At 42.8% G+C, this 13,032-nt stretch overlaps 1 protein-coding gene across 1 annotated transcript in view; it reads right to left on the bottom strand.

The window, feature by feature from the left end:
• Positions 1–11,000, bottom strand: part of PLCXD3 (phosphatidylinositol specific phospholipase C X domain containing 3) — a 205,224-nt gene extending 194,224 nt beyond the window's left edge. The window contains exon 1 of the mRNA XM_005889719.2: positions 10,746–11,000. Within this exon, the coding sequence (XP_005889781.1) occupies positions 10,746–10,848 (103 nt within the window). The 5' untranslated portion in view covers positions 10,849–11,000. The remainder of the gene's footprint in view (positions 1–10,745) is intronic.
• Between the last annotated feature and the right edge of the window lie 2,032 nt (positions 11,001–13,032).

Here is a 13,032-nt window from a genome sequence, read left to right as displayed (position 1 = left end):
TGGGTATAATATTTCAGTCATTCAAGATGAAATGTTATAGAGATTTTCTATATACCTTTGTGCTTAGAACTAAGAAAAATCATTAAAATCTTAGAACTAAAAAATTTAATATGTTTTGGTAAATTTTATGTTCATAAGTGTTTTTAACCACTATTCAGAGGGCAATAAAATACATTATGTCCTAGCATTCCAGGAAAAACATAAGTGTCTGTGAGGAGCTGAAAGAAAGAGGAAAACGTTTCAAGAAGAGTGCAGTCAGTCATATCAAATGATGTTGAAAAGTCAAATAAAATGATAAAGAATTAATTACTCACTCAGTTCAGTTCAGTTCAGTTGCTCAGTCGTGTCCGACTCTTTGCGACCCCATGAATCGCAGCACACCAGGCCTCCCTGTCCATCACCAACTCCCGGAGTTCACTCAAACTCATGTCCATCAAGTCAGTGATGCCATCCAGCCATCTCATCCTCTGTTGACCCCTTCTCCTCCTGTCCCCAATCCCTCCCAGCATCAGGGTCTTTTCCAATGAGTCAACTCTTCACATGAGGTGGCCCAAGTACTGGAGTTTCAGCTTTAGCATCAGTCCTTCCAAAGAACACCCAGGATAGAATACACTGATTGGCTCTCCTTGCAGTCCAAGGGACTCTCAGGAGTCTTCTCCAACACCACAGTTCAAAAGCATCAATTCTTCGGCGCTCAGCCTTCTTCACAGTCCAACTCACATCCATACATGATCACAGGAAAAACCATAGCCTTGACTAGAAGAACTTTGTTGGCAAAGTAATGTCTCTGCTTTTGAATATGCTATCTAGGTTGGTCATAACTTTCCTTAGCTTTATCCAAAAAAAAAAAAAAATCACTGGCAACCTTGATAAAAACAATTTTAGTGCAGTGGTAGTGAAATAACATTAATATGGGGTAGGCAAGGAAAGGAAATAACAACCTGAAGACAGAGGTAATGCTTTCACAAATACTAGAGAAATAGTGCAGTGGATAGAGGCACAGATGTGGAGTCAAGAGAGATTTTTATTTCATTAAGAAGGGTAATAAAGTATGATTGTGTGGTGACTGGAATGATCCAGAAGTGGTAGAGAAAAATAATTATGGAGGGGAGGGAATAAACTGGGGGTAAAACTTAGGAGATCTGAGTGAAGGGGATCCAGACCACAAGTAGAAAAGCTGGATTCAGGCAGAAAAAGATCCATGACTTCTTACCTAAAGAAAATGCAGAATATGCAGAAATAGATGCAAGTAGGTTGGTGGGTTAATGGTGGGAAACTGAGAAAGTTCATGTCTGTTTGCATCTATTTCTTTTCCTGTAAAATAAGAGGTGAAGTCATAAGTTTAAAGTGGGGTGGGAAGGAGATACTGATTTGAGAAGTAAGAAGAAGTATGAAGTTATTATCTCAGAGAGTAGAAAACTGAATTTACTATTGATGTGTAAGATTCATGGTGAGAAATTTCTAGTTAGTGGAACCATCCAGGCTGTGTACTTCAGTAATATTTAACCATTGAAGTTTTCTGGGATTGGAATAGATTAAAAAAAAAAAAAAGTTTGACTAAGTTGGACTTTTTTCCAAGGAAGCAGAACAGAAAAGAGTAAGACAAGAGAATAAAGGACATTTTCAAGAATGAAACTCTAATGTTGGGAAATGAGAACACGAGGGCTGACAGTTATGTAGCCTACCCTTCTAGCAACTCTCAAAGCAGAATCTTTACAACCCCTCGACCAGTTTTTTTTCTCTCAGAAAAGCCCAGGGCAGGTCATAGCAGGAGGGTGCTTGGATTAATTCTGTACTAAGGCAGCCTAGTTCCTCCTTCCTCCTCCTCCTCCACATGGTAACAGAGAAGTATAGTCAGAGATGTGCATTGAGATAGGTTCCCATTTGCCCATGAGGACTCCTTCAAGTACATCTTCCTCTGCACCAGCCAAGAAGTCAAAGGAGACCTACAGGAAAGCCTCCCAGGCAACTAAGACTGTCATTCATTCACTGGAGTCCACTTTCTTTCATGAAATAAAAATTCTCCAAGTGAATCAAGGAACACAACCATCATTTACAATGTTGACCAGGATAAACATGACTGCTTCATAAAAATTAATTCAAAAGAAGAATTCTTCTATGTGAAACATAAAATTAGCTGACATTAAAGATGGAGTGGTCTAAGAGTTGTCCACTCCCAGGATCCATAATGAAAAATAGACACAAAACAAGAGCACATCTAACAAAGCAGTGGGCCATCTGTTTCAGTACCTGATCTCCGGAGGTGACTAATCCTGGCAGTTTCTCAAGGACGTTTAACTATCTCCTCCTGCCTGTCTTCCTGACCCATTTTCCTCTCTTAACAGAGCATAATAAAAGCATATGATACTGTAGAAAGTGTCTGGTTGCCAGATATCATCTGAACCAGGGTAAATTTCTCTCTCACATTTTTTGCCTTTTAGAGTATATGATTTACATATTTTCCCGGTCCTCAATCTTCTGAGACTGATCCTAACCCTTGAGAGACAGGTAATAGAATCTATAAGCTTCTTGAGGATAATAAATTACATGATTGTACCCAGAAGTTCCTTGAGTGTCCATGGGCAATAGTAATGGATAAGTCTCATTGGTGGTAACATTAATAGGTGAAATATCCATATTAACGGAGCTGATCCCTTTAACCATTGATAATTAAAACACATGCCTATGTGTGTATGAGACTTAACCTTCTCTTGAAGGTTCAGAGTGCATCGATTACTTATTTATGTGCTTTAAAGCAATGGAGGTGTTAGTAATTACTTTAGGTCTATCAGATGATTTGGCTCTATTTACACTGTCCCAGGCTGCTCACTGGGGACAGTATGGATCCAGCTGTGTTGTTACCCTGGATCTGCCTGGAGGAATGATTAATTAGGTAGGCCCAGAGGCCCACTTACAGGATCTATTCAGAAGGTTCTCAGAAAAGAAGTTATCTTAACAGAAAGTTGATACACCTATGGGCGTGCACACACACATACATGCATATGTATATGTGCATGCAGAGAGTGAATTAACACTGAGAGTGATGTAGAGTACAGAATAAAATGTATCCTACATATTGTCCTCTGCCTGGCTCTCATAAACTCATTTCTAAGTCCTAGGGCAAGGTGGCAGCACCAAAAGAATCAACATAAATCAAAGAACTCTTTTGCTGGCATCCATACAAAGCAAAAGAACTGATAGGATCCGGCAGTGTTGGCACTCATGGTTTCAGTGGAGATGGCAGACAGAGTCAGCCATAGGATTGGCACCCACATGTTCCACAGCAGGGGACCCAGCTCTGGGAGCCTTTGACCACAGTGCAATCCTATCCAAGGCCCTTTTTACACATTAACATCCTCAACGCTGGGCCTTTGCAGACACAGCACAGGCTCTGGTGGGACTGCCAACAGCAGTGGAGTTCTGAGTGTAAAACTACAGAAGTACAGTTCCTCTACATGTCAGAGCAGCAAAAATGACAACTCCCCGTAACCTCCCCAAAACAGGAAAGAAGGAAAATTGCAGTGTGTGATAGCCCACGAAACTGGTTTAAAAAAACAATTTAAGAATTTGTCCAGAGATTTCTAGAACTATTCAGAAGTCCATGAAGGAGGTACTTGGAAGGGATCAAAACTGACAATTAACATGACTCTGATTTTACTTTGGAACTTTTAGAATTTAGGGAACATTACCTTTTATGTAAGGATACCTATATCCTTATTTATTAGTCTTCCTTCAAAAATATTGCCTATTTTTATAGCCAATATATGTCACTCAACAGCTTTACTCTTCCTCTTTGTAACTTCCTCTTTCTATTTTGATTAGGCAGGGTTAGAATTACACAGGAGAAAATAAACTCTACATAAGGATATGAGAAATCTTCATATGAGTAAAGTGTGTGAGCTGTAACATATAAATGTATCTATTTTAGCAAGCTGAAGTTTCTTTTTTAAAATTTAACTCTTTCAGAGCCTGGATTATGCTAAATAATTAAAATCAAGTGAGTTACAACCACAGTTATGCATGTTTCAAATCCACGTAAATCATGATTTAAATAAATGAGGTATGGTTTACAAATACAAAGACTGATCATTTTCTTCCTATTAAAAAACAATTCACCATTTACCTTTGTGTTTGATGGCTGTCTGGTGCTGATTATTACTACAGTTTGCATTTATGATGCCACTATTACTTCAAAGGGGCTTGAAATTTGTGTTGTGTTGTGCTTAGTCTCTCAGTCATGTCCAATTCTTTGCGACCCCATGGACTGTAGCCCACCAGGCTCCTCTGTCCAAGGGATTCTCCAGGCAAGAATACTGGAGTGGGTTGCTATGCCTTCCTCCAGGAGATCTTCCCAACCCAGGGATCAAACCCAGGTCTCCCACTTTGCAGGCAGATTCTTTACTGTCTGAGCCACCACGGAAGCTTATAGATAAGGTGAACAAACCTATGGCCTATAAATACAACAAAAGTAGCTGGTCCTATGACACAACAAAAATGATACCAAATGGACAAAGAACCAATACAGAGTGTCTCCTAAATTGTCATTAGTGACCACTAGCATTGCCAGATGGGCTAAATTTAAGTGCTGTTGATGGCTGGTATCAAAGAGCATCAGGGCTTTAAGGAAATGGGGAGGAAGGTTTTACATTTATCACAGTGACCCAATTTGAACACTTAAATAGCAATTAACTCATTTTTATTGTTCAAGGTGCATGATGAACTGTAATGTCAGTTATCAGAAATGTTCCCAACCTGGGCCATTAGCCTTGAGTCAGATATGGGGCTCTGGCTCTAAGCCTAAATGTAAATTTGAACATTCACAGATAGACTTCATGGTCCATTAGAAAGAGCTCAATCAAAGAAGCATATTTAAATTTGGTTCTGCCACTTACATAAAGGTTTCCCTTAGAGATACGGTAAGCAGTGTTTCTCAAACTTTAAATGTGTATGCAGTCACCTGGGGATCTTGTTAACATACAGCTTGGGATTAAATCAGTCTGAGGGCTGGGGTCTGAGGTGCTGTATTTCTACCAAGCACCCATGTTCGCTGATGCTGCTGGCCCCTGGATCAATAATCTCCTCAGGCCTTGAGTAGCAAGGAGATTATTGACAGAACATGTGAAAAGCATGTGTGTTCATGAGAAAACACTTTGCAAACTCAAAAATGTCACAAGTATCACTTTATATTAATTAGTAATAGGTGATGATTCAGTTCAATTCAACAAGAAGAGCCCCAATAGGATAAATTAAGCAGTGCATTTGAGTTAGTTCTAATAAGGTGGATGAACCTAGAGCCTATTATACAGAGTGAAGCAAGTCAGAAAAACAAACATATATTAACACACATATATGGAATCTAGAAAGATAGTACAGATAAACCTTTTTCCAGGGCATCAGTGGAGATGTAAACATAGAGAACAGACTGTTGACACAATGGAAGAAGGAGAGGGAAGGATGAATTGAAAGAGCAACACTGAAACATATACATTACCACGTATAAAATTTATAGCCAATGGGAATTTGCTGTATGATACAGGGAGCTCAAACCTGATACTCTGTGACAATCTAGGAGAGGTGAGATGGGAGGGAGGCTCAAGAAGAGGAGGACATATGTAAAAAAGACGCTTACTCCTTGGAAGGAAAGTTATGACCAACCTAGATAGCATATTCAGAAGCAGAGACATTACTTTGCCAACAAAGGTTCATCTAGTCAAGGCTATGGTTTTTCCTGTAGTCATGTATGGATGTGAGAGTTGGACTGTGAAGAAGGGTGAGCGCCAAAGAATTGATGCTTTTGAACTGTGGTGTTGGAGGAGACTCTTGAGAGTCCCTTGGACTGCAAGGAGATCCAACCAGTCCATTCTGAAGGAGATCGGCCCTGGGATTTCTTTGGAGGGAATGATGCTAAAGCTGAAACTCCAGTACTTTGGCCACCTCATGCCAAGAGTTGACTCATTGGAAAAGACTCTGATGCTGGGAGGGATTGGGGGCAGGAGGAGAAGGGGACGACAGAGGATGAGATGGCTGGATGGCATCACTGACTCGATGGACATGAGTCTGGGTGAACTCCGGGAGTTGGTGATGGACAGGGAGGTGTGGCGTGCTGCGATTCATGGGGTTGCAAAGAGTCGGACACGACTGAGCGACTGATCTGATCTGATGCCTGATTCATGTTGATGTGTGGCAGAAACTAACACAATGTTGTAAAGCAATTATGCTCCAATTAAAAATTTTCAAAAGTGTAAAACTTATGTTCCAGATATTTAAGTTTTTTCTTTTTAGCAAAATCAAAAGCAAAACTGGGAATTGAACAGGCAGCACAAGAAAGCTAGTCATTTTAAACAATTTTGTTGCTTTTTGATTGATTTGAATAAGATTAATTTCCATATCACTATAAGGACTAAAATGATGGGGGAAAATACCCTGCTTCCTAAAAGAAACTTGTACAATTAGACCCAGTTCCAGATTTACCCTGACAATCTTATCCCGTCCTAATCAAAATAGAAATAGTAAATGACAAGGAAAAGGAAAACAGTTGGCTCCAGGAACAACAAGAAGAGATCACTGTGAGGAAAGAAATTAAAAACTAATAAAAGCCAACACAGGATCCCAGAAGTCAGAGCTATTTTAAACACATCTTGTTTCCCTAAGTAACACTGCCCTTTTTCATTGGTGTTAGCATTTCCTGAAAGAGTGTACAAAATCTGCAAGAACATTGATTGCTGAAGCATTTCTGTGTTCCTTATCTAAAGTATAGTCAACAATTGCTGTTCAAGTTTTGGTTTGAAAACTGGCAAGGCGAGACCAAAGAAAGGCAGATGACTTCCAGATTGGTAGGTAAGTTTCATAATCAGGGAGCTTACATAGGAAGCTTGTTTGGAAGCAGCTGCAAGATAAGTGGATCTCTGTGCCTATTTAAAAGTTTATACGGAGGCCTTAACAAGGTTCAGCCACATACACTGTCCAGATGGTCTCAATAACACATTGCTCTCTCAAGGCTGCTTCCTTGAAAATGGCTCCCACTGTGGAAATGATGGGCCAAAAGTGCATTTCAAGGACAGGGGAGAGGGTAAGCAAACTGACTGCCCAGGTCCTGCTCACAGGCCAACTGGTGGTCAACTCAGTAAACAACTCTGACACCAAGGAAACATACACTCCTTCTGAGCCTCTAGTCCCATAACACTAGCCAGTCTTTCAGTATTACATGGTCAACTTACTGTATTATGTGAAGAAGACTTTCATCACATATAAGCAAATGCATAACAGACCCTTCCCATTAAAATAAAAACCCTTCCTGATTTTTTAGATTTCAGACAGAATGACTCCTTGTCATAGATCCAGATCAGCAACAACTTACCCAGATTAAGCAACAGCTTGCTTGCTCCCATGATGGATCTTTTACAATGGTTCTGGCAGCACCGTGATTATAAAAGTTAAAACTCGGCTTTGAAGATGCCAGAAATTCATCAGACTCACCTTCACCTGAACTTAACACTTTGTCTCCCAGCTTCCATCCCTGTTTACCCTCTCTAACCTGTTTATGGTAAGAGGATGCATCATTCATAGTCCAAAATGCCAGAATACTGTTAAGCAAGCATGTATGAATGAAAACTCAGCTTGGAGTCATCAGAGATAGGAAGAAAAGACAAATGAGACTGAAATCTGAGTAACTGTCAGGGCGTTCTGACAGTACCATTCCTCTGAAAAATAAAATCAAAGTAAAACTACTAATACCAATTACTAACTGAATTCTTTAGGCCAGTCAATACCAAATCATGATGCCATTTAAATGCAAAACAGACACAGAAATTCGGTTATGAAAGTATTCAATATGCAGACATCTTGAGAAACAGTTTAAAGATGCCAGAACTGCACACCTGGGGGAATATCACACACCTGCAGACGGTTCTTTGCACTAGCCCTGGGTAATGCAGGTCAGCTGACCCAAGAGGATGGCTTCATAATTAGACAGCTCTTCACTCTCCAGTTGCTCCACCTAAGAAAACCTGAAGCTTAGAGGATGACTGAGCAGCCCTTCCCTTCTACAGAAACCCTTGTGTGGTACATCAGAAGTGGTTTTAAATGGTGGAGATAATTACTTAATTCAAGCTGTAGCAACTGGCCAAGTAAACATGTAGCAGCCAGGAAGCTATTAGCATGATTTTAAGGCAATTATTCCATTAGCGTTTAATAGTCTCCAATTAGTCTTCCCTGACTATAGAAGTTTGAACATCTTTTTTTTTCCTCCAAAAATTCTCACAGTTTGAGTAATACAGTAAGGTACCAAACCCATTTTTAAACCTGGATTTACATGTGTAGATCTGCCAAACCTACATTACAAAATCATAGGGGAATTGAGAGATGGAGATGGGTAAAATAGGGTTTTTATCTCAGAATTATTGCGGATGAGAATGGAAAGCTTTGCAGGGGATCCACTTTGAGTATAAAACTAAGAGGAATTAGGCAAGCAGTGGAAATTCCCACTGTGTCGAGTGCTATTGTGTCTCTACTGTATAACTATCAGAATATCGAAGCCTCTGAACACAGGTTTCCACCTTGTCCTGTGGGAAGAAAAGAAAATTCCTCTCACTCCTGCCAATGCCTCATTTCCTTGTCCTTTCAGCCTGATTAGTACTTGTTGCTGCAGAATCACCCAGATCCAAACCGCAAAGCATTTCCCTCCAAAATTCCTAGATACTTTTTCTAAGGACCATATTTAAAGATCATATCACTGAACTGATAGCAGGTCATTTCCCTTCACTGAAATGCAACTTTCGTATCTGTGAAATGGAGTTAATACTTATCAGCATCACTTGCTTCACAAGGTTTGGGGAAGGATTCTGTTATCTGGGTTATATGTTAGGGCTTTGAAAAGTGAAGTATTATAAAAATGTATGTTAGATTCAGACATGATATCATGCCATCCCTCAGAACTTGCAATGTGAGCTTGAGCTTTTAACCTCCCTGTGTCTCCGGAGAGTCACCTGTCAGGAAGCTGGCATCAGACTCCTTGCCCTTCTTACCTTTTAGGCCTCCATAAATGCTCAGGTAAGACCATGTGAAAGTACCTGTCTAAAGACCAAATAAAAAGGAAGAAAAGTGGATAGCAATGCCTGTGGAAGTGAGAGTGGAATTTTGCCAACAAAGTTCTGTAGTTTCTACTGTCTCCTTCAAAAGAGCAATCCCTAGGCTCACCCAGGAGGAGGGTAAATGCAGAGCGGAGAAGCTGGCTTGTTCTCTTCCTTAGAGACACCTGGGCTCTTGGGAAATTCCCTCCTGAAGAAGGGCAAGAGGGGACAAACCCTTCCCTTCCAGGGCTGGCACTCAGAGCCTGTGTCTGTCATAACCGCCAAACATCCATTTGACTAAAGACCATTGATTTCAGTTACTGATCAATTCCAGTGCTACTGGTTAGAGATTTTCAAGAAAACCCATCTTCCCCTTAAAAAAAGAAAAAAGAAAAAAAATTTTTTTAAGCATGATTTCCCCCAGTGGCTGAGAGAGGGCGCCGGATGGGTAAGAGCTAGAGAAGGTAGACCAGAAGGTTGAACTTGATAACCAGGCATAGCTCAAGGCGAGGGATGAACTACCTGTCGGTCTTTTGCCCTCTAGCCGAATCCTGGAAGGGTCAGGCGGGTCAGGGAGATAATCTGCACTCTCAGCCCAAGCGAAAAGTCAACGAAGTATGGCTGTGAACCCAGCTGTCACCGTGGTATACCGTCCTGAAACCACCCTGCCCCTGCACATCCGAACTAGGGTCTGCTGCGCCCCCGTCCCCCAGAAACCTGCCCAGTCCTCTGGTCCAAGTCGCGCGCTTCACGTTGAAGCGTCCGACCCCTCCAGTCTCTTCCTCGCTTTGCCGAGGCTTCCTTCTTTCTAGCCTCTCTGGACACCAGCGCAATCATCTTTTTCCTAAGATTTGCCGGTGAAGCCCACCCCTCCGCCGCAGTTCACGCAGGTTCCCCTGCCTGGCTTCTGTCCCGAGCAACAAATGCACGGTCCACGCGGGTTTGCTTTCCTGACCCGCGCGCTGGACGCTGCTCACTGCCCTTGGACCAGAGTCCAGATGGTGACCACCCGGCCAGGCCCTCTAGGTCCACGCAGATCAGGAAACGGCTCCCTACATTCCTCTCCCCCCTTCAGCTCCAGGTCAAGGGCATCGATCAAGCCGCCTGCGGTCCCTGAACTTTCATCACTCTTTGGGAAGCGCTTTGTCTCTTCAAAGGAGACTAGGGACGAATATTAATGACTCGGGTAGCTTCTAACCGAGAAATCCACCAAATTCTCTTGATTCCGTGACAGAGATGGAGTCGGAGGTCCACGGACTAGAGCCGAGCCCTTAGGACAGCGGCTCGCGCTCGCAGACCACCATCATCCCACAGCCCCAGAAATCGTCCCCAGACCCGTCTCCGGGGGGAACACTGTGGAGGCGGGGCGCTGGGGTACGAGGGGCCATCGTAGAGCCAAGCCTTTCCCCTGCCCCAGCCCTCTCAACACAACCTGCTTCAAAAACCCATGGAAAAGCAGTCACCTTGACTCCCCGCGCCACGGTCCCCAGAGGTTTGGGAAAGCGCTGGGAGGCCGGAGGCGCCCGGGCACGCGCTCGCCTGGCCCGAGACCCACCCGTGGAGACGAGTTTGCCTCCAGTGGGCATCTTGGCAAGTTACCACTTAGTGGCAGATAAAGCAGGGCGGGGCAGGTGGAGCGGACGCCGAGCGCCCCGGCGGCAGCCTCTGAGCGCCTACCTGGGATGGCTAAATTGGTGAGGGGTATGCTGTGGATGCTCTCCGGCAGAGTTGCCATCCAGTCGGCGAATTTCAGCTCGTTCTTCCCTTGAGACGAGGCCATCGTGCGGTCGGTGTGCCGCGCGCTGGTCCTCACACTCCTCGGGCAGGCTGGCAGGCTGCTGCCGCTAATCCAGTGTTTGCTCCCAGCCCCGCTAGAGTTTACACTCCGCTGTGCGCCACACCCACAGGATGGCGCAGACACATGCTAATTTTAATAATTATTCAAAACACCCCATGCTCCCTTAGTGCCTCCGCCAGACTCCGCTGGAGCTTTTGTTCCTGACGTCCGCGCTCAGCTTTCTCCTCTCTCCGCTCCCTCCCCGACTCCCTCCTCCCTTCTTATCCCTCCTATGCGTCTCTGTCTTTTCTCGCCATTTCTACAGCATTCCTTGGCTTCTTATTATTTGTTATGTGTGTGTGTTTTTTTTTTTTTTAAACTTGGTTCACACAGCTGTTTCGCCCACGATCTTGTTCGGCCCTTTAATGTGACTTCCTGGTCTTGCTTATGTTTGAAAGACAATCTTCTGGTTGAAGCTAAAATCCTAGAAGACTTTGGGATGCTATTACCTCCCCCGAGCAGACTCTCATACTTGCTTTCAGGACTTTCCATTCTTACTGAAGAGCTTTTCCTTTGTAAGCTACAACAGGTTATTTCTTTCCTCAGCCGGGGCCGAGAGCCTTGCTGACAACAAAATGGTGGTCTTTCTTCACCACTTTGCTTAATTTTTGGAGTAGTTGACAAGTGTGCTGTCAGAAGAGATCAGTTAAGTTCTAGGTGGTACCCATTCAATCCCTGGCATCCTGTTCCAGTCATTTCAAGGTAAAGAAGCACTTCACCCCCATTTCCCTGAATATGAGAAATGCGTGCTATATCTATGGAGAAAACTGTTTATGTCCTCTCTCTGTCATTTTTGTGACACTGAGGATAAGACTAAAGCCTGATGTTAGAAGAAAATCACCACATTTCCCAGTGACATGTTGTAATTATTGCCAACTGGCAATACTACTGCGTTTGGTGGAATTTATTTGGCACCATTCAAAATGATCTATGTGATTGTCTGAATTTTTATTCCTTGGCAGATTAGAGAGAGGCACCTCTCTCAAGAGAAATCACTTGTCGAGCCTCCAAAGAACTGTCTTGGTCCACCTGCTCTCAGATGTGAAACAGGAGAGAAATCAAATCTTACAAATGTGATGAATCCAGGGGTGGCCTGGGTAGGTATGATAAGCAACAGACTGAAAATGTGTGGGGTCTTAGCAGCCCAGTAAATGTAGATGTAATACAGATGCCTCTGTTCTTTGATCCAGTGATGCAAAGTCCTTTTCTTAAAGTACATTCTGTTAAGTTGGGAAAATGAAAACCCAGGTAGGAGAAAGAGCTATAAAACATGCGAATAAACAGTTTCAGTAAACTAGATAGCATTAAAAAGAAAAAAAAATCAGATTTTCTATTCTGCCTTAGAATCAATTCACAGTTGAAAAAGGATGTGATAGGGATATCTTTAAGAATGAGGAAGATATATTGGGATTTTTTTTCTTCCAAAGTAAATCTTAATGTTCCTGTTAGCGCAGTAGAACTCACATATCCTTCTGATTAGAGTAAGAATTCAGCTTACTGTGGAATTCCTGGTCAAGAGACCTACAAACATCACCCTTCAGGTTAATGCTGATGCTCCATAGGCATCATTGCCGGACAAGGAGGTGAGCTCAGATCTGGGAATCAGCTGCTCTGAGTCATTTAGGCAAGTCCCCTAGTTTCTGTCAGCCTTGCTTGTCTCCATCATAAACTGATGACAGTAACTCAGAGATTTGCAGTGAAGCTTCCAGAAAAGAGTACATATGAAAGAGCTTTGTTATCAGCAAAGCATCATGTAAAATGTGTGATCTATGTTTATTAAAGTTTCCCTGGTGGCACAGATGGTAAAGAATCTGTCTGCAATGCAGGAGACCCAGATTTGATCTCTGGGTTGTGAAGATTTCCTGGTGAAGGGAATGGCAACCCACTCCAGTATTCTTGAGAAACCCATGGACAGAGGAACCTGGCATTAAAAAAAACAAAAAACAAAAACATGAAACCACCTTAAATGTTGAGAAAAGTTGCCTCTCTCAAGAATAGTAAAATAGATAGCTGGTGAGAAGTTGCTATATAACACAGCAAGTCCAGCCTTGGGCTCTGAGATGATGCAGAGGGGTGGAGTGGGGGAGGGGAGGGAGGTGATATATGTAAAATTATGGCTGATTTGCA

Source organism: Bos mutus, chromosome 20, assembly GCF_027580195.1.
Source record: "Bos mutus isolate GX-2022 chromosome 20, NWIPB_WYAK_1.1, whole genome shotgun sequence".
NCBI lineage: Eukaryota > Metazoa > Chordata > Mammalia > Artiodactyla > Bovidae > Bos > Bos mutus.
The sequence above is the reverse complement of the archived record's forward strand: the minus strand, read 5'-3'. Positions and strand labels throughout refer to the sequence as shown.